This window comes from Chionomys nivalis, chromosome 5 (genome assembly GCF_950005125.1).
Source record: "Chionomys nivalis chromosome 5, mChiNiv1.1, whole genome shotgun sequence".
Taxonomy (NCBI): domain Eukaryota; kingdom Metazoa; phylum Chordata; class Mammalia; order Rodentia; family Cricetidae; genus Chionomys; species Chionomys nivalis.
Window position 1 is genome coordinate 29,224,033 of NC_080090.1, and position 20,690 is coordinate 29,244,722.

The 20,690-nt window shown below is 38.4% G+C and overlaps 1 protein-coding gene across 1 annotated transcript in view; it reads left to right on the plus strand.

Moving 5' to 3' along the window:
- Appl1 (adaptor protein, phosphotyrosine interacting with PH domain and leucine zipper 1) overlaps positions 1–20,690 on the plus strand; it is a 43,147-nt gene that overhangs the window by 17,062 nt on the left and 5,395 nt on the right. Inside the window, exons 8-20 of the mRNA XM_057769434.1 lie at positions 1,951–2,092; positions 5,160–5,247; positions 6,146–6,304; positions 7,474–7,662; positions 10,266–10,308; positions 11,987–12,043; positions 14,051–14,142; positions 15,062–15,244; positions 16,401–16,453; positions 18,412–18,586; positions 18,684–18,720; positions 19,301–19,447; positions 20,578–20,628. Of these exons, the coding sequence (XP_057625417.1) occupies positions 1,951–2,092; positions 5,160–5,247; positions 6,146–6,304; positions 7,474–7,662; positions 10,266–10,308; positions 11,987–12,043; positions 14,051–14,142; positions 15,062–15,244; positions 16,401–16,453; positions 18,412–18,586; positions 18,684–18,720; positions 19,301–19,447; positions 20,578–20,628 (1,416 nt within the window). The remainder of the gene's footprint in view (positions 1–1,950; positions 2,093–5,159; positions 5,248–6,145; positions 6,305–7,473; positions 7,663–10,265; positions 10,309–11,986; positions 12,044–14,050; positions 14,143–15,061; positions 15,245–16,400; positions 16,454–18,411; positions 18,587–18,683; positions 18,721–19,300; positions 19,448–20,577; positions 20,629–20,690) is intronic.

The following is a 20,690-nucleotide window of genomic DNA, read 5'->3' on the forward strand; positions in this document are numbered from 1 at the left end:
ACCTTGGGGGAACAATGTGAGTAGGCTCCACTCTTACTCCTTGAATGCTTTTGTGTGAATACGTCGTTTCAGAGTACAAGGATGGAGAGACTCTAGATTAACACGAGATAAATGCAGTAATAGAGATTTTCCTAGTTGTACAGCTAGAGCTTTATTGGTGAGTTGGAGAAAATACTTGGAGGTGACATGTGCATTGTAGATAAGTGGACAGCCCTTTGGGGATTAAAAAGGACTTTCCTAAACAAACAGAAAAATTCCAAACCAAAGCAGTTCTTCTGTGGAGGCATGTTTCTGGAGTTTGGGGAATATAAGGGTTTAGAATATTGGTGCTAGGGTAAAATTTTGGTGACATATCTGAGGTATGCTACTACCTTACTTGAAATCACTTACCAGTTACTTACTTCTATGCCTTTATTCTCTATGTAAAACAAAAATCCATGAAACAATTGTGAAAATAAAATTGGATAGTGAATGTAGAGTTTTAGCAGGTTTCACTAAATTTTAAGCATGCGGAGATGGGAGGAAACCATTACCTTCATTTCTTTGGATATGTTTGGGGAGAGATGGCAGAAATAACAAAGTAGTTGGGGGCTGGGTGTTGTAGCTCACACATGTCATCCCAGCACTTGGGAGGCAAAAGCAGGCGGAGCACTGAAAGTTTGAGGACGCCCTGGAGTTGAAGCCTTGCCTGGGCTACAGAATGTTTTAAAACAGAGCAACAGCGCCCCACCTCCCCAAGCCCAACAAAGAATAGTTTGGGCCCAAATTACTACATTTATGGCCTTGAAATTTGTGTTAGAGGAAGTAAGTAGTCATCAAAGGGTTTTAAGTGGGTGACATCATACAGCTATAAAACAAAAGCTGTAATGAGAATGAAAGGGGCAGTACTAGAGCAAACACAGTAAAAAGAGCCCTAACATAGTTTGTATAGTTGTGATAAAGGTTCTTAGTAAAAGAGGAGAAAAAGGAGTTTTGAGAGAAGAAAAAACAAGGAAGGACAGGTGTCACGAGGAAGAAACTGGTTTTGATTTTGTGCATTTCCGTTGCATATAAACACCCGTTTTTATACTCAGAAGCACATGAAGAACCATGTGCTTTCCTCTGGTGCTTGAGAGTGCCAGGGAGGAGATGAGAATTTACCGCCACCAAATCACTGGTGCATTGGGATAATGTTGGAACTTGATAGGTACTCCAAGGGATGGAGGGAAAGAGAGCCTAATACATATTAGACCTCTAGAAATGCTCAATGAAAATTTGTTGAGTAAAATAACTCAGGGAAATATGTTTATTTTAAATGTGAGCTTAGGAAAATGAGCAGGTGCAGTATGAATAATAAAGACCCAGAGACAGATATTGGGGTTCAAGCTGAAGATCAGAAAAGGAAAACAGCCAAGCCACTAGAGAAGTCATACCTCTAGCAAGACTGGGAGACTGAAGACAGAGCCCTGAGCATCTGTCTCCTCCATCTTATATTCCCCTTTAGTGCTGGGATTAAAGGCGTGTGCCACCACTGCCTGGCCTCTAGTGGCTTAGTTTTACCCTCTGATCTTCAGATAAGCTTTATTTATTAAAACATAAATAAACTATTACTATAAGCAGGTTCAAAAAAAAGACTGGTAGTGAGAAACCCAGAAGAGAGAATATGTGGTGTGAACAGAATAAGATCGGATATCACTGGCTAAGTATGATGGGCTCTCTTTGTCATGCTTGTTACAGGTATTTACATTTGTAGTTGTATGTAGATATTCCTTTTTGTAAGGGATATGGTTGGAAAACAAAAATCATTTTACTCAGTGTGTGTAATGGCTTTTGAATAGAGTAGAAAACAGAAAAGCTACATTCATTGATTATTTATACACTGTTTTCCTTGGTAGACTCTTCATAGCTTCTATTAAAGATAATTCAAAATTATTATTGTACTCAAAAAATTATTTTACTCTTCATTCAAAGGTAAAGTACGAAGTAACAGAGGATGTGTATACTTCCAGGAAGAAACAGCACCAGACGATGATGCATTATTTTTGTGCATTAAATACTCTTCAGTACAAGAAGAAAATAGCTTTGTTAGAACCTCTACTTGGATACATGCAGGCTCAGGTAATACCATAGTATGTTTTGGGTTATATCCGTTCTAAAAGCCTTGTATTAGGTTTGGTATTTGCATTAACTCTAAGAATATTGTAAGCTGTTGTCAACATACTAATTTGTATTGTGGTTTTAAAAAGTAAAAAGACTGTAATGATTATCCTATTTTAATGAGGTTGGGAGAATGAATTTCCTTTGCATTTGAAGTTCTAAAATGTTATAGAATAAATGAAAACACATTCTTTTTTTTTTTTTTTTTTTATTCTTTTTTACTTAAAATTTCCAACTGCTCCCCGTTTCCCATTTCCCTCCCCTTCCTCCCACATATTGCCCCCTCCCCCCGCTCCCCTCCCCCTATCCCCACTCCACTTCTCCTCCCCCTAGTCCACTCCCCCTCCCTCTCGATACTGAAGAGCAGTCCAAATTCCCTGCTCTACATGAAGACCAAGGTCCTCCCACTTCTATCTAGGTCCAGGAAGGTGAGCATCCAAACAGGCTACGCTTCCACAAAGCCAGTTCATGTATTAGGATCGAAACCTAGTGCCATTGTCCTTGGCTTCTCATCAGCCTTCATTGTCCGCCTTGTTCAGAGAGTCCAGTTTCAACCCATGCTTATTCAGTCCCAGTCCAGCTGGCCTTGGAGAGCTCCCAATAGATTAGTTCCACTGTCACAGTGGGTGGGTGCACCCCTCGTGGTCCTGATTTCCTTGCTCATGTTCTCCCTCCTTCTGCTCCTCATTTGGACCTTAAGAGCTCAAACGGTTGATCCAAATTGGGTCTCTGTCTCTCTCTCGATCCATCGCCAGATGAAAGTTTCTGTGCCATTCTCCTTGGCCTCTCGTCAGCTCTCATTGTCCACCACATTAAGAGAGTCCGGTTTTATCCCATGTTTTTTTCAGTAGCAGTCCAGCTGGCCTTGGTGAGCTCCCAATAGATCGGCCCCCCTGTCTCAGTGGTTGGGTGCACCCCTCATGGTCCTGACTTCCTTGTTCATGTTCTCTCTCCTTCTGCTCCTCATTATAACCTTGGGAGCTCAGTCCGGTGCTCCAGTGTGGGTCTCTGTCTCTATCTCCATCCATCGCTAGATGAAGGTTCTATGGCGATATGCAAGATATTCATCAGTATGATTATAGGATAGGTTCATTTCAGGTTCCCTATCCTCAGGTGCCCCAATGAACTAACTGGGGACATTGCCCTGGGCTTCTGGTAGCCATTCCAGGTTCAAGTATCTTGCCAACCCTTAGGTGGCTCCCTTAACTAAGGTATGAGTTTCCCTGCTCCCCCATCCAACCTTCCTTTACCCCCAATCACCCCGATTCCCCCAGTTCCCCTCATCTCTCCTTCACACTTTTCTCTCCCCATCTCCCCTCATCCTCATCCCCATCCCACCCCACCCCCCAAGATTCCCATTTTTTGCCCATCAATCTTGTCTATTTCCCATAGCTGGGAGGATATCTATATGTTTTTCCTTGGGTTTACCCTCTTGTTTAGCTTCTTTAGGATCACAAATTATAGACTCAGTGGCCCCTATCCATGGCTAGAAACCAATTATGAGTGAGTACATCCCATGATCTTCTTTTTGGGTCTGGGTTACCTCACTCAGGATCGTATTTTCTATTTCCATCCATTTGCATGCAAAATTCGAGAAGTCATTGTTTTTTACCGCAGAGTAGTACTCTAATGTATATATATTCCACACTTTCTTCATCCATTCTTCTATTGAAGGGCATCTAGGTTGTTTCCAGGTTCTGGCTATTACAAATAATGCTGCTATGAACATAGTTGGACAAATGCTTTTGTCATATGATAGGGCATCTCTTGGGTATATTCCCAAGAGTGCTATTGCTGGGTCCAGGGGTAGGTTGATCCCAATTTTTCTGAGAAACCGCCACACTGATTTCCAAAGTGGTTGCACAAGTTTGCAGTCCCACCAGCAATGGATGAGGGTACCCCTTTCTCCACAACCTCTCCAGCAAAGGCTATCCTTGGTGTTTTTGATTTTAGCCATTCTGACAGGTGTAAGATGATATCTCAAAGTTGTTTTGATTTGCATTTCTCTGATTGCTAAGGAGGTTGAGCATGACCTTAAGTATCTTTTGGCCATTTTAACTTCTTCTGATGAGAATTCTCTGTTCAGTTCAGTGCCCCATTTTTTAATTGGGTTAATTATCCTTTTAAAGTCTAGTTTCTTGAGTTCTTTATATATTTTGGAGATCAGACCTTTGAAAACACATTCTATTCAGACTTTTTCCACCACAGTTGAGTCAGTGAACAGAAAACTAGATGAATTTCAGTGTAATACCCACTGCTGGAGTTTCTTTTCATTATTGTTTCATAAATCTGAGAAAGAATGAGCAAGTTTGCATACTACCTGAGTCAAAAATAATAGATGAGGGGCCTAGAGAGATGTCTCAGTGGTTAAGAGCACTGACTGCTTTTCTAGAGGACCCAGATTCAATTTCCAGTATCTGTAGGATGGGGAATCTGACACTCTCTTCTGAGCTCCAAGGGTATGTTCATACACGTGATGGACAGACATGCACACAGGCAGAACACTGATATGCATGAAAAAATAATGTAGTTCAAATGCCCAAAAAGGTACACCTTAGGAAAGAGGCTAGAAACTCGAGTTTGGGGAAATAGATCAGTTCCTAAAGACAGGAGGTGGTGGTGCACGCCTTTAATCCCAGCAGTCTGGAGGCAGAGGCAGTCTAGTCTACAGAGCGAGTGCCATACAGAGAAACCCTGTCTCAAAAACAAAACAAAATACCCCAAAAATTTGAATATCACTTCGGGCATAAGAGTAGCCTGATCATGCCAGAGGCCACCCAGGGTTACACAGTGGGTAAAGTCCTCCTAAAATATGGAAAAGAATACATGGTGGGGTTTAATTCTGGTCTCCTCAGTGGCTCTATGTCTGGTAGATATCATAAGCCACAGCCTGTTCCTTCAAAAATGGAATAATCCCGTGTCATTTCTATTTAATCTGTTGTCCTAGAAATTGTTGATGGGATTTACTCTGAATATCTTTTGTGTGCACGTTTGTGTTGTATGACCTTCTACTCCTCCTCCACCTCAGATAAGTTTCTTTAAGATGGGCTCTGAAAATCTCAATGGACAACTGGAAGAATTTTTAGCTAATATTGGAACAAGTGTTCAGAAGTAAGTATTTTGTTTCCATTAAAATGAAAGTGTGGCACTACATTAACTGCTGGATGCCATAATTTAAACATTTACAACTTTTAGTTTTCCTGCCATGAGTGTATTTCTTAGCTTTATGACTAAATTTTGGACTTTTTACTATGTTTTCCCTAGAATGTAAACGCTAGATTTATAACACTGTGAAATTTGACAGTTTTAATAATTGAAAGGTAGATTTTATATCTGAATAATAAAAATACATAACAGTAATAATTTCTAAGTGAAATTTTCTTTGAAGTCTCATTCATAAAAATTACTTGGAAGATTACTAAGCAAATCTTGTTTTTTGTGCTCTAGTGTTAAGGGAGACAGCACTTGTGATCACCTCTGCTGTCTGGGTAGCAGTACTATTGATCTGGAGCATGGAAAGATGAAATTGGGATGTTTTATTTTCTTTTTTGCAGTGCTGAGGCTTGAACAGAAGTCTGCTATATCACAAAGCACTGTGGGAACTGTTTTATAATTAGGTGTTTACTAGTGTTCAAATTTGATATTGTTTATAAATATCTAAGGTTGTTTTTGTTTGTCTTTTTTGTTTTGATTTTTGTTTAGTTTTTCCAAATCAGAGTTTCTCTGTGTAGCTTTGATACCTGTCGTGGAACTAGCTCTTGTAGACCAGACTGGCCTCTAATTCACAGAGATCTGCCTGCCTCTGCCTCCTGAGTGCTGGGATTAAAGGTGTGTGCCACCACTGCCTGGCCAAAATATCTAAGTTTTAAAAGGTGTTTAAAATGAATTTATATTACTTTAGCTATCTTACAGTTGCTTCTTTAAATAATTAAATTTATGGGCACATAGGATTGATACAGCATTTTTTGTTGGTTGTGGCTGGTAGTAACTGGTCTGTTTTCTTTATTAGTGTCCGAAGGGAAATGGATGGTGATGTAGAGACCATGCAACAAACAATAGAAGACTTGGAGGTCGCCAGCGACCCTTTATACGTGCCTGACCCAGATCCCACCAAGTTTCCTGTCAATAGAAATTTAACCCGAAAGGCTGGATACCTAAATGCTAGGAAGTAAGAAAACTATTGCTATTTTTACATCTCATCTTGTAATATCCAATAAGTATAATGTATAGTTTGTATTGTTTGCCAGATGTTTTGGTTTTACTAAAGGTTTAAATCTTTTTAAAAAATATGTTTTTATTTTCTTTGTGTGTACATATTTTTATTATTATTATTTTGTGCATACGTGCTATAGCACAGTTTAGGAGTGGAGGTAAGAGGACAGCTTGTTGGAGCTGGTCCTCTCTTTCCACTATGGGGGTGCTTGGGATAGAACTCAAATCACTAGCTATGCAGGAAGTGACTTGAACCATTAGGGCCATCTTGGCAGCCCAAGGTTGAAACTTTTTAGTGGTGTATTTATATGAGCCTGATGATATATGAACATTCGTGAATACTTAAAAAAAAAATATACTACGTAAAGCCAGGTGGTGAGGTACATGTCTTTAATCCCAGCACTTGGGAGGCAGAGGCAGATGGATATCTGTGAGTTCAAGTCCAACCTGATCTACAAAGTGACTGCTAGACAGCTAAGGCTGCACAGAGGGACCCTGTCTTCAAAACAAAACAACAAAATTTTTACCTTACTATTTATTGAATAATTTGGATTTATGAAAGAGATAAAACCAATTTGAGTCTAAATAAGTCTATCATAATCACAACATTGTATTAATATTAATTACATACTTAACTATGTGATTATATCAAGTCAAATTTGAGTTTTCATTTGAAACTGGGTCAAATCCCCTCCCCCACCCCCATCTCTTTTTATTCCCTTTATCAATGCTGGCTTAGAACCCAGGTCCTTGAGTATCCTACACACACGCTACCCCATTGAGATAAGTCCCCAGCCTTCACTTGATATAGGATGGTGAAGTTGATTAATCCTAGAAATAAAATTGAATTTTTTCCCTTGAATATTGAACTAGAATATACATTTTTGATGTGTCAGTTCAACAGCTTCAACTTCTAATTTCTACTCCTGTTTTTGAAACTGTACACACTTTACACAAGTGAGTGAACGTGAATAAAATCATTTTAGAGTGAGAAAAAGTGGTATGTCTTCTTGATATCTTTGTGCCTCTTCGCAAGTTGTTTGTTTTCACATGCTTTTTCTTGTGTCTGTGGATGATAAGGGATTTTTAGGTGTCATTATTAAAATATCTATGTACTTTCTTTAGTAAAACAGGCTTGGTGTCATCTACCTGGGATAGACAGTTTTACTTCACGCAGGGTGGAAACTTAATGAGTCAAGCACGTGGAGATGTGGCAGGAGGCCTGGCCATGGACATAGACAACTGCTCAGTTATGGCTGTGGACTGTGAAGACAGGCGATACTGTTTTCAGATCACTTCTTTTGACGGAAAAAAGTTAGTATTTTTCTGCTGCTGCTAAGTCATACATTTAAAAATAAAATGCAGAATAATTCCTTTTTGTTTAATATAGACATTTAGAATTCCTATGTATTGTTGGCGTGTTCTGTGTTGTGTGGGTTGGTCAAAGAAAGAGGTCACTCCAAGATGAAATTTTTAGGCCTGTGTGGCAGTAGGAAGGTTTAGCCTCTGGTGAACAGCCAACCAAGACGTATTTATTTATTGTTCCACAGAGTTGCTTTTTGGGTAAAGTGTTTCCTCATACAGGGTCCCTATCTCATCTAATATGCCTCTCTAAAAGAAAGCACTGCATGCCCTCATGACCTTAGTCCTTTTTCCTGTGTATCTTTTGCAATACACAGTCATCCCAGAGCCTCAGGTGTTCCAGACGCTTATAGTGACCAATGTCATGTGAAGGATGCAATGCCCCTTCAGAAGACAGTTCTACCATCACGGAATCACTGTTTCCCACAAGGTCAGAGGACTTCTAGAAAACAACTGTCTGCTGTAATGTTTACCTTGGATATAGTGAAAACTACTCATTCTAATGTCTACCCTACAATGACTGCTAAATTCCTACAGCATTTTATTAAGGCAGTTTGCTTTGTAATTTAATAGACATGAGTTCATTTTTTTCTGACTTAAATGATTTTTTTTTAATACTTTGAAGTTGTCAAATCAACAAATGGTGCAGACCTGTCATTTCATGTTTGAGACTAGTCACTGAAGAATCCTGCACACTAGTGGGAAGACACTATAAGTTAGAATGCCAGCCAGGGGCTATTATTTACTCTGTGTTCTTGGACAAGTTACTTATAACCTCTCTGACCTCTTTTTCTATACATCAAATACAGGCAGAGGAGCTGTCAGTTATTGTGAGGAGTTGAAATTTAACACACCATATATGACATAGATTCTAACAATGGTTCTATTTTGAAATGTTAATCACTTACTTCCGGGTAGCTTATTTTGTCCATTATTATCATGCTCCTAAAAAATTCTATTGCTTTTGCATTAAACAAGAATCTATAGAGTAGGAAAATTCTTTTGAAAAGCATAAAGATAAATAGGATAATAGAAAAAATCCTATAATTTTATTTATGCATTTTCCTTCCTTCCCTCTCCCTATCCCCTCTTCTCCTTTGCCTTGAACCCACAACCTTGAGCTAGGCAATTCTTTACCACAGAGCTAGAGCCACAGCCCTTTTTGTACAGTTCCATTTTGTGACAGGTTCTCAGTAAGTTGTTTAGACTGGCCTTCAGTTTGTGGTCCTCTTACCTTAGTCTCTGAAGTAGTTTAGGAGTGTTTAGTAGTTTATAAGTGTGTCACCGTGCCTGCTAAGTATATTTTCTTAAATACTTGAAGGATATTTTGTATACATAAATTGCATCTGCATCCATTTAAAAAAAAATACAGGATTGGAGAAATAGCAGTTAAGAACACTGGCTACTTTTACAGAGCTTCTATATCCAGTTCTGAACACCCACATCCGGTGGCTCAAAACTGCCGGTAGTTCCAGTAATAGGGAAACTGACACCTTTTCTGTCCTCCAGGGACACCTACACTCATGTGCCGCACATCAACTCAGATACATATAAATAGAACAAATCAATTAAATAAAATCTGTAGTGGCTGCATTATAATACTTAGAAAAATACAACATAATTTAAACATTTTCCTAATGATATATATTTAAGTTAGCTGAGATTGATTTTGACCTTTGAACTTTCTTATTATTTAGAAGAAACTGGGGCTAGAGAGATGGCTCAGAGTTTAAGAGCACTGGCTGCTCTTCTAGAGATTCTGAGTTCAGTTCCCAGGAATTGAACATGGTGGGTCACAACCATCTGTAATGGGATTTCAGTACCCTCTTCTGGCCAGCAGGTGTCCATGCAGATAGAACACTGCATACATAACAAACAAACAAACAAACAAACCTTTCAAAAAATGTATAAGAAAAAAAGAAGAAACCTCTTGGTTCTCTGAAAGTCATTTTTTCACTCCATAATAGTAATGTACATTAAGGTACCTTTTTCCATAAAAGCTAATTTCTGCTCAGTATCGTAGCCACATAGTTATTTTCCTAGTTAGTCCTTCTACAGACATGCAATGAATGTCAGTGCTGTATATTAGAGTGTTCCTGTTTCCATTAGCAGGATTAGCAAGTTGCTAGCAAGTTACTATCAGTGTTTTACATTTTTGTATTTTTAGTTTTTGCTAATGCTTGGCATAGTTTCCAATTTTTCCTGAATTGATAGAAAACTAGAAAAACTGCAATATTCTCTTAAAATGGCAAAGGCCATATATTTATGTTAATGATTCATATGTTGGAACTTTTATTTAACCTTATAGAGTGTGAAGCTGTCAATAATGAAGTTAGTATTTTCTAGTCAAATCACCGGTAGAAATGCCAGGAAGCTGAAGTGCATTTTCTTCTTTTACGTTTCGTCTTCTGAGTATGGGTGCTCCTGTTTGATTTTGCACATTGTGTAGTAGAGAATCTCTTGGAGTGGTTTTCTTTCCAGAAAATCTTGTCACTTGTGTTTTTTTCTTTAATTTTAAAGTTGAAGCTAAAGCTTTCACTCTTTTTTCCCCCTAGATCTTCAATTTTGCAAGCAGAGAGTAAAAAAGACCATGAAGAGGTAAAATTTTTTATAAGGTTAATTTTTCAGCAACATTTAACATTTAAAACTAGTTTTTTTTTTCTGAGAACAAAACATAATGTATTCGTTATAGAAAATTTGGAAAAATCCTAGTTAATTAAAAAACATTTTAAAAGTTCTCTATTCTCAAGCAGCAGTCTTAGTTTTCTAGCAGCTTTACAGCTGGAGGGGCCTCAGCCACCATCTCTGTGCTGTCTTAAAGTCTTTTGTTCAGTGATGACCTTGACTCTCCAGCTCACTGACCTTGGCACTCCTTGCTGTGGTTAGAGTGTTGGAGTGCAGTGGCCGCAGGCATGCTACCACGAGAGCAGCCAAAGCTTAGAACGCTGGGAAAGTGAAAGACAGAAGAACAAAGATTTGGGAGTCTCTGTTCTTCCTTACAAGCCTTTTAGTTTTGGCTCCACTTTTACTCCTAGTATACAACACATGGAAGGTAAAGTGATAGCAAGACTGATATCTTAAAGACTTTTCAGAAATAGTCTTCATGGAAATATACCGTAGCTTACTTTTAAGCATTTTTATTTAGTATTATAATTTTATTGGTAAAAGACAGAGTTGGAAATTCTTTTTAAATTTTTTTATAATTTATTTTTATTTTGTGTTCCTTGCCTACATGTATATGTATTTATATGAGGGTGTCAGAAGCCCAGGAACTGGAGTCACAGACAAGTGTGAGCTGCCATGTGGGTGCTGGGAATTGAACCCAGGTCCTCTGGAAGAGCAGTCAGTGGTCTTAACCACTGAGCCATCTCTCCACCCCCTATAGTTGGAAGTTCTATAGAAACCTACCTGCATTTATTTCTCATGGGAAAGAGTAGTTGTGGCTTTTGAGGACACAGATGTTTTTGCTCTCTGTGTGGGTTACCAGGGTATTAGTTTCGTGAGCCTCTTAGGCACAGGAATCCTTGAGAGTGAGGCAGAAGATGTGGAATAGTGTTTTGTTTTGTTTTTTTTCAAGATTTATTTATTTATTATATATACAGTATTCTCAGTATTCTGTCTGCATGGCTGCCTGCAGGCCAGAAGAGGGCACCAGATCTCATTACAGATGGTTGTGAGCCACCATGTGGTTGCTGGGAATTGAACTCAGGACCTTTGGAAGAACAGGCAGTGCTCTTAACTGCTGAGCCTTCTCTCCAGCCCTGAAATAGTGTTTTCTATTTTGAAATAAGGAAGATAAATAAAGTTCATTACCCATAAAGAATTTGTGTTTAAATTTTTACATAGGTGTTATGGTGATGACTGAGTTCATAATACCATGCTTGGTGGGAACCAAGGGAAGATGTAGTATAAAAAGATAAATATATATTATTAAGTTACAATTTAATGTAATTACTATTTATAGCCTTATATAAATAAGTTTATTTAAAAATAATTAATCTGATATTGCTTGCATGCATATGTTTATAGCTAGGTCTCTTGTTTTTGTTTTGTTTGTTTGTGGTGCTGGGGATTGAATCCAGAGGCTTACATGTTTTGTTAAGTATATGTTCTACCACTGAGCTACATCCCCATCCCCAAGGTATTTTCTTATGAAGATTGTGTGCTATTTCTAATGAAAATTCTGTTTCAGTTTAATATTGAATAGTCTTCCTTAGTAGAAAGACTTTATTGAAAAAAAATTAGTAATCATATTTAATTATTTTTTCCTTTTCAGTGGATTTGTACAATAAACAACATATCTAAACAAATATACTTGAGTGAAAATCCAGAGGTACTATTTTTATTTTCTTATTCAGATCTATCAGAGTGAAGTAATTTTGTGGTTTATATTGCTGTTTCCTTTTTCAAATTATGTAATCTCAAGTACAGAATCCATATAGTATACCATGTATTGTCTGTCATAGAACAGTATTTTATTTTAAAATGTACTGAAATCAGTTACTTCAGCTGGTATTGAATTGACAGTTTAGCTTCATGGTGTAGGTAAAATGTAGGTGAAGCTTCATGGCTTCCTCTAGCCATGATGGTAAGGGAAATGGTAGCAGTGTGACATTTTATGTACAACATGTTGTGATAAGAAACATGTGGTTTGGGCTGGAGAGATGGCTCAGCAGTTAAGAGCATTGCCTGCTCTTCCAAAGGTCCTGAGTTCAATTCCAGCAACCACATGGTGGCTCACAACCATCTGTAATGAGGTCTGGTGTTCTCTTCTGGACTTCAGGCATACACGCAGAAAGAATATTGTATACATAATAAATAAATAAATAAATAAATAAATAAATAAATATTTAAAAAAAAAAAAGAAACATGTGGTTTGCCAGGCGGTGGTGGCGCACACCTTTAATCCCAGCACTCGGGAGGCAGAGGCAGGCGGATCTCTGGGAGTTCAAGGCCAACCTGGTCTACAAGAGCTAGTTCCAGGACAGGAACCAAAAAGCTACAGAGAAACCCTGTCTCGAAAATCAAAAAAAAAGAAAAAAAAAAAGAAAGAAGCATGTGGTTTAAAAAACACTCATGGTGATCACTCATAGGCTTACATTCTGAGAATGTTAGGATCAGTGAGGACTTTGATTTAGTGAAAATTCTGTGGAGATGACAGAAACCTGAGCTATGTTGCAGATAATACAATAAAAACTAAAGCTTAGAAACAGAAGTGACATGTAAATGAACCAGCAGTGTAAATAAAAGTTTTTGGTCCAGAATAGAAAACTAGAGTCTGCATACAGATCACCTGGAAATCTTGCTCAAATAAATATTATGATTTTGGTACATCTGTAATGATATAGCTTGAATTCTCAGTTTGTAAATTATTCTTTGAGCAGCAAGGATTTCAAACCTGGTGGACCTCAGCTTGTAAATTTAGCCATAGGTACAGTTCAGATGTGTAGGTAGAATCCAAAGGTACTGGTAGTTGAAGGCGTGGAATAAGACCATGCTGTATGAGAGTTGGGAAAAGACTCGGTCCTAGACAGGATCTGTCTAAACCCAGTCTCCGTGGGCTGGCTATGCTGTAAACCCAGGTGCTTCTCAGAGCTGGGTAGGGATTGATGATTTCAGCTGAAAGTCTAAGTCTTAAGCTCTTTACTGTACTCCAATAGGGTTTCTCTGCTTGTCTCTGCCCCTCTCCCCAACCCAGATAATGGTATGTGCCACCATGCCCAGCTTAAGCTACCATAGATGTAATGGTGGATTTGATAGGAGGGTCTGGACTAGTTAGTAACCGACTGAGTAAAAGGTAAATAAGAGAATGATAAAGATGACTTCCAGGTTTTAAATTTAAAGACTTTTCATTTAGAAAAAAGAATTTTGTTTTTGTAAAAATGAGATGCCATCCAGGATATTTACAATAATTTCATGAATTAATAACTATTCTAGAAGAGTTCTTTTATATTTAATGAGTATTTTCTATTTCTAAATTTTTATGTTCTATAAAATATTTTGAATTAGGCAGTGTGCTTGGTGATAGTACAAACCTTAATCCAAGATAACTGGTAGTTAAGAATTAATGGAAGAGTATTTTCTTATTGTGTGTGTTCTTAGAAAGAAATTAGAATTATTCTTCAACTATAGGAAGTTCATAATGATTGAAATTAATGTACCTTACTAGTAAGGTCAGAGAATGGAAATATTTCAGTAGCTTTAGTTTGTATTTTAAATGTAACTCAAAAAGTTAGTGACCATTTTGAGAAATATACCAAACTTTTAGTTTCTTATATTATTAATACTAATCTTTTTCTTTTTCTTTCTTTTTTTTTTTTTTTTAAACAAAACAAAATAGGAAACTGCTGCACGAGTAAATCAGTCTGTTCTGGAAGCTGTCACTCCTTCCCCATCTTTCCAGCAGAGACATGAGAGCCTGCGTCCCGCAGGGTGAGTTAGTATACGGGGCTATGTAACAGACAGTTAAATAAGCTGTTTAAACTGTAGTGAGCAATCTGATTTTAACAGTACTACTTAGATAAGTACCAGATCATCTCTGAATAACAGAAGAATATTTTCAAAACAGTAAATTCTCTAATAAAGGATGTGTGTATGGGTACACGTTGACATATATGTGCCTGTGCAGGGCAGAGGTTAATATGGTGGAGAATTTTATTTTTGAGACAGGGTCTCTCACACACCTGGCGTCATTGATTCGGTGGGCTGGCTGACCAGTGAGTTCCTTGAATCTACCTTTCTCAGCACTCCAGTGCTGTTGTTGCAGATGCCTGCTGCCATGGGCAGCTTTTTAAAATACAAGAATTTAAGATTAAAACCCAGGTTCTCTTGCTTAGGTAGCAGGACTTTATTGGCTGACTCATCTCCCAAGTCTCGGTTTATGATTTTTAATTGGAAAGAAAGGAATCTTTTTGTTTTGATTTTTTGAGACGAGGTTTCACTGTTTAGTTTAGTTCTGGCTGTCCTGGAACTCACTCTGTAGACCAGGCTGGCCTGCCTCTGCCTCCTGAGTGCTGGGATTAAAGATGTGCACCACCACCACCCAGCAAGAAAGGAATCTTTTACTAAATAAATAGCTAGCTAATTTGGGATTAAGCTTTTACTTTTTGAGTCAGGGTCTTATTTTGAAGACAGGCCAGCCCAGGGTTTGTGCCTCTGTGCCTTCACACCCTAAGTGCTAGGATAACAGGTCAGTGCTTCTATACCTGCCTTGGTAATGCCTTTTATTGGAATTTGCTTTATACTTTTATTGACTTAAAATATTGTTTTCTTTTCTTGTAGTCTGTTAAGCATTGCACTTCTGAAATAAAAAAACTAAATTTAGTGCCTTTTTGTTTTCCTTTGTCTTTAGACCATCTCGGCCACCCACAGCTCGGACCAGCAGTTCAGGATCCTTGGGATCAGAGTCTGCAAATTTGGCTTCCCTCTCTCTAGATTCTCTTGTTGCCCCAGATACTCCAATACAGTTTGATATAATTTCTCCTGTGTGTGAAGATCAGCCTGGCCAGGCAAAAGCCTTTGGCCAGGGAGGCAGGTGAGTGATGCTGTCATGAAGACAGGTGCTGTGATCTGTGAAAGTTATGATTCTACCTGCGGTGCATTTCTGCACTACCCAGTGAACCCTGGGCTCTACCCATTTCTGCCTCCTCAGATCTGGGATAGCAAGTGCACACAACCTTGCTTGGCCATCCATTTATTTATTTGTTTGTTTGTGGGGGGATGTTTGAGACAGGGTTTCTCTGTGTATCCCTGGCTGTCCTGGAACTCTACTCTGTAGACCAGGCTGTCCTCAAAGATCCACCTTCCTCTGCCTCCTGAGTGCTGAGATTAAAGATATGCATCACCACACCAGACTGCTTGACTTTTTTACATAAATTTTGGGAGTTAAACCCATGTCTGAGCCATGTTCTTAGCTTCTGTCCTGTTTCTAATGCCAGTTTTAGACTGCTACTTCCAAGACTTCCTTTGAACTGAACTTTTCCCTTCTATCATTGTAGTTGTGCCATAAGCTAAGAATAGGAATGGGGGGAAGTAGTTTTTAATCTTTGGTTTACTTTTATCCTTGCATTGTTACTTATATCTTGAGTAATAAAGAGTTTAGTTTTGTTTCTCTTTGTTTGGTGCTGGGAATCGAACCTAGTCTTTGTGTGCGTCCTAGGCAAGCCCTTAGTACTTATTTACACATGTAGTACCTATGTATAGGCCCAGATGTAGGAAATACAATTAACAGGAAAACTAGACAGTTTTCAAATCTTTGTAGTTAATTTGCAATTTGTACTTAACTCAGATTCAGATTTTTACAGTTCTAGGAAATCCCTGGCATTTTCATAAGTTCCCAGTATTATTGCCACATTAGTCTTCCTTTATGTTAACTTGTTTAAATTTGAAAACTTTTGGAAAACAGTTTGAGGATTTTTGTTGTGTGTGGCTGAGTTTATGTCTACTAAATAAATACAGCAACAGAAGATTGCAGTAGATAAATCAGCCAATGGAGATCCATTGGGTTGGCCTATTACTCAGTGTGAGAGTGATGCTCATGTATTTTGGCCATCCTATTGTTCATTAACAGAGAGTTCTAAAACTTCTCTTTATAAACATGTAAAGTTGTATGACTCAATTTTTAATTCTGTTCTCTTCCACGTGGCTCATGGTGATTGACCTATTTGTTCATATTTTTTCCTAAACTTCAGACGTACAAATCCATTTGGAGAATCCGGAGGAGGCACAAAGTCAGAAACTGAAGGTAGAACTCATTGCGATATTCTTTTCATATTGTTTGTATTCTTGCGATAACATCTGGGCATATGGATTTCTTAGTTTTGACTAGTATGAACAGAGCAAATTGGGTCACAAGAAAGGATGTACAGGTGGGTTAAGCCTAGAGCGGAGAAATGACTTAGGTGGAAGGAGTTCAAGTGAACAGAGTGGACTGGGCTGGTGTACAGCATTTATTTTATGGTCCAAGCCTGGAATGAAGGGCTAGGTATGGCAAGGTAGAGAGGTTGGATGTGGTGTATGAGGGCTTGTAGGTTGCGGGTAGACAGAATAGGTCTTGGTGGAATCCCAGAGGTTGGTTGCTGCTCAGCCTGGGGTGGCCAGACTAGGCTGAGGCACTTGATGTGGGACCTGGGTGGGTTGGGTGGGGGAAGGGTATGTTCAGTTTTCCAGTACCTTATATTTTTTTTAAAAGACACTTTTCAAATAACTAGACTACCTTCAAATTCACTATGTAGCCAAGGATGACTCTTGCCTTCTTCCCAAGTACTAGGATTACAAGGCATGTGCCAAGTTACTCAGCCAGTAGCTGGGTTTGTTGTTGATTTTATTGTATGTATTGTGTGTATGTGTGTTTTGTGTATCTGTCGGTTTTCTGTTTGTGTGTGTGCAAGTGCATGCATACATGTTTGTGCTTGTGTAGGCCAAAGGTCCATACTGGGTAACCTCCTCTATCCTTTTTCACCTATTTTTTGAGACATGACCCCTCACTGAATCTGGAGTTTGCTAGCCAAAAGTTCTCTCTCTCTGTGTCCCTTCCTTATGCCCGTAAGCCCTGGGGTTATAGATACCCACTGTCTCATCTGCTCTGGAAGCCAGCTTTCATGTGGGTGCTAGGCATCTGAGGTCAAGTCCTCATGCTTATGCAGCAAATACTTAACCCATAACACGCTGAGTCACCAGTCTGAGACCCAGTAGCAGCTGTCGTTCATTTATTCTTTCTTTCATTTCTTTCTCTCTCTAACCATCTCTCTTCCTCCCTCCCTCTCTTCTTCCTTCCTTCCTTTTCTTTGGGGGGGGGGGTGCTGGTTTGAAACAGGGTTTCTCTGTGTCACGGAGCTCTGGCTGTCTTGGAACTCACTCTGTAGACCAGACTGGCCTCAGACTCACAGGGATCCATTTGCCTCTGCCTCTCAAGTGCTGGGATTAAAGGTGTGCGCCACCACGCCTGGCTGCAGCTATTTTTCTTAAATAAAATTTTAAACTTACAGTAAAGTTATAGGAATAATACAAAGAATTCTTTTTTATCTGGAACTTAAAGTTTCTATTACTGTGAGAAGACACCATGACCATGGCAACTCTTATAAAGGAAAACATTTAATTGGAGCTGTCTTAGAGTTCAGAGATTTAGTCCATTGTCATCATGGCAGGAAGCATGGAAACATGCAGGCAGACCTGGTGCTGGAGAAGGAGCCTAGTGTTCTCTATCTGGATTGGCAGGCAGCAGAAAGAAAGAGTGAGCCACTGGGTCTGACTTGAGCTTCTGAAACATCAAATCTCACCACCCAGTGACACACTTCCTCCAACAAGACCACACTACTACACAAGGCCATACCTCCAATAATGCCACTCCTTGTAAGCCTGTGGGGGCCGTTTTCATCCAGACCACCACAAACCAGGTCACTGTAACATTATATTTTGCTGATTGAAACTGAGGCCTTAATTTTCCTAAAGCTTGAACACTGTAGTGTTAAAGGTTATTTTTAAATACCTCCTTTAGGTTTTATTTTTCATTGGAAAATCTAAAACCATGCAGTATATTATTTTTCTTGGGAAAGAACTTTGAGGTTTAAAGATACATAAGTATTTAAGTAGAATGGCATGTGCTTGTAGTACCAGCATCTGGGATGCTAAAGCAGGAGAGTTGTGCTGCAGAACCAAAACCAAAACACATCCCTACACCATATGTACCATGTTGTGTTGCAGACTCTATTCTTCATCAGCTCTTCATTGTCCGATTCCTTGGTTCTATGGAGGTAAAGTCAGATGACCATCCAGACGTTGTCTACGAAACAATGCGCCAGATCCTAGCTGCTCGGGCCATCCACAACATCTTCCGTATGACAGAATCACATCTGTTAGTCACCTGTGACTGTTTGAAGTAAGTAGTAACCTCTCCAAAATAAACCTTACAGGAAAAATAATTTTTTAATTCAGCCTAATTAAAAAGTTGTTTTCCAAATTCTTAATTATTGTAGGTTAATTGATCCGCAGACCCAAGTTACAAGGCTCACAGTGAGTTCTGTGTGATTCAAGCTTTAAGTATCTTTTGTTTATATATTAATTTTATAGTTTGATAATAATCTGGTCCTATGTGTCCTAGTATGACAGTATCACTTAAGATTGATCTTTAGGCGATAGTTACATATAGTGCCAGCTCCACAAAATTATTGAGCACTGTGTAACTTAAAGATTCAACACATTTTGGTGCAATTAATAGTTTTTATCTCTAGAGAATTTATATGCCAAGGAAATTAGCAGTAGGAATCAAAACATAAACATAATTGAGTTTATTCTATAATTCTATATTTCTTTATAGGTGCAACTGTATGTTTTTGTTTAATTATTTACTAAATTATTTTTGTAGTTAAATTTGTATTGATAAATATGTTATTAAATAAGACTTAGTAATTAATATGTTTTTTTCGTAATATCCGACCCAAATATAGTATGATTTGTTACTAGATTCAATTTAAAATTTGTCTTTAAGATTCTATTTGCAATATTTTTAGAATTTAACATGAGAGTTTATCATCTGAATGCTGCTGTAATGATTTGGAAGATCTCATATTTGTTTATGGTGTTTCTGTGGCAGTTTCCATTACCGTGTGTAGTTTTATATGCTACACACCAAGAAAATAAACGACTTTTTGGATTTGTTCTCCGGACATCAGGCGGAAGAAGTGAAAGTAGTTTGTCATCAGTCTGCTATATATTTGAATCAAACAACGAGGGGGAAAAGGTACCTGGCTTTCAGAATGTTTGTTTTATAAAATACCTATCAGAGTCTCTCAGGTTATGCCTAGTCGAGCTGAGCTGCTTGATGAAAGCGCGCTGCTCTGGAGAGAGCCACCGTGATGAGTGGAGCCTGTCAGGTTCTGTAAGCTGTTGATAGCTGGTTCCGTTTTCTTGCCATGTTAACTTCTCCTGGAAATATAATACATTCCCATAGTCATTTTTAGGTGTTACTAATTTATGTCAGTATCACCACCCAAAAAATTCATGTTTGCACAGCTTACTAGTTCAGTAATGATTTTGTAAAGTTTTGGTTTTTTTGTGTTTTTGATAATGTCATACGAGTGCTGTGTCTACCTCATTTCCTCTCCTCCCTCTCCTCTTTCCAACTCCTCCTTCGTCCTCCTTGAAAATCCATGACTTTAATTATTATTATTATTGGTGTGTGTATATGTGTATAAGCCTTACTGAGTCCATTTAGTGTTGCTTTTATATGCATGTGTTTAGGGCTGACGACTTAGAATTGAATAACCTATTGGGGCTTGTCCCTAGACAAAACAGATTCTTCCATTCTCAGCAACCATTGGTTGCCTGTAGCTCTTCATCTAGGGACAGGAATTGTCTATTTCCAGGTCTTGTTTAGGTAACCATATTGTTGAGATTTTATGGATACATCTTCCCTGTCATGTCTAGGAGACACTATCTTGCAGCAGATGTCCTGGTCTTCAGGCTCTTACAGTCTTTTCTACTCTTTCTCACATGATTTCCCGTAGCCTGAGGTATAGGGTTGTGCTGTAGATGAGTCGATTGGGCCTGAGCACCCTACAGTCACTTATTGTCCACACTTTGACCAGTTGTAGATCTCTGTAATCGTCTCCATCAGTAATGAGTTGATATAATGAGAAGCAGGATGGGCACACGATTGAGGGAAAAGCCAGCAGTAGAAGTTTCTTCAGAAGATTCTAAAGAAAACATGCTTAATTTTTTTTTTTTTGGCTGAAATATTTTTACATTTTTTAATTTAAATTAGTATGTTATCTTGCACTATTTTAAAACTAGTTATGTCATCCATTTGGGCATTTAAAAATTATAGTGTAATAGAAAAGTATCTGAGGTCTTTCTTTTTCCTCCTTTTAGATTTGTGATTCTGTTGGATTGGCAAAACAGATAGCACTGCACGCTGAATTGGTAAGAATCAGAGCCACTTAAATTTCCAAGGATGTCTAAGCTAAAGCAGGGTAATAAAAATC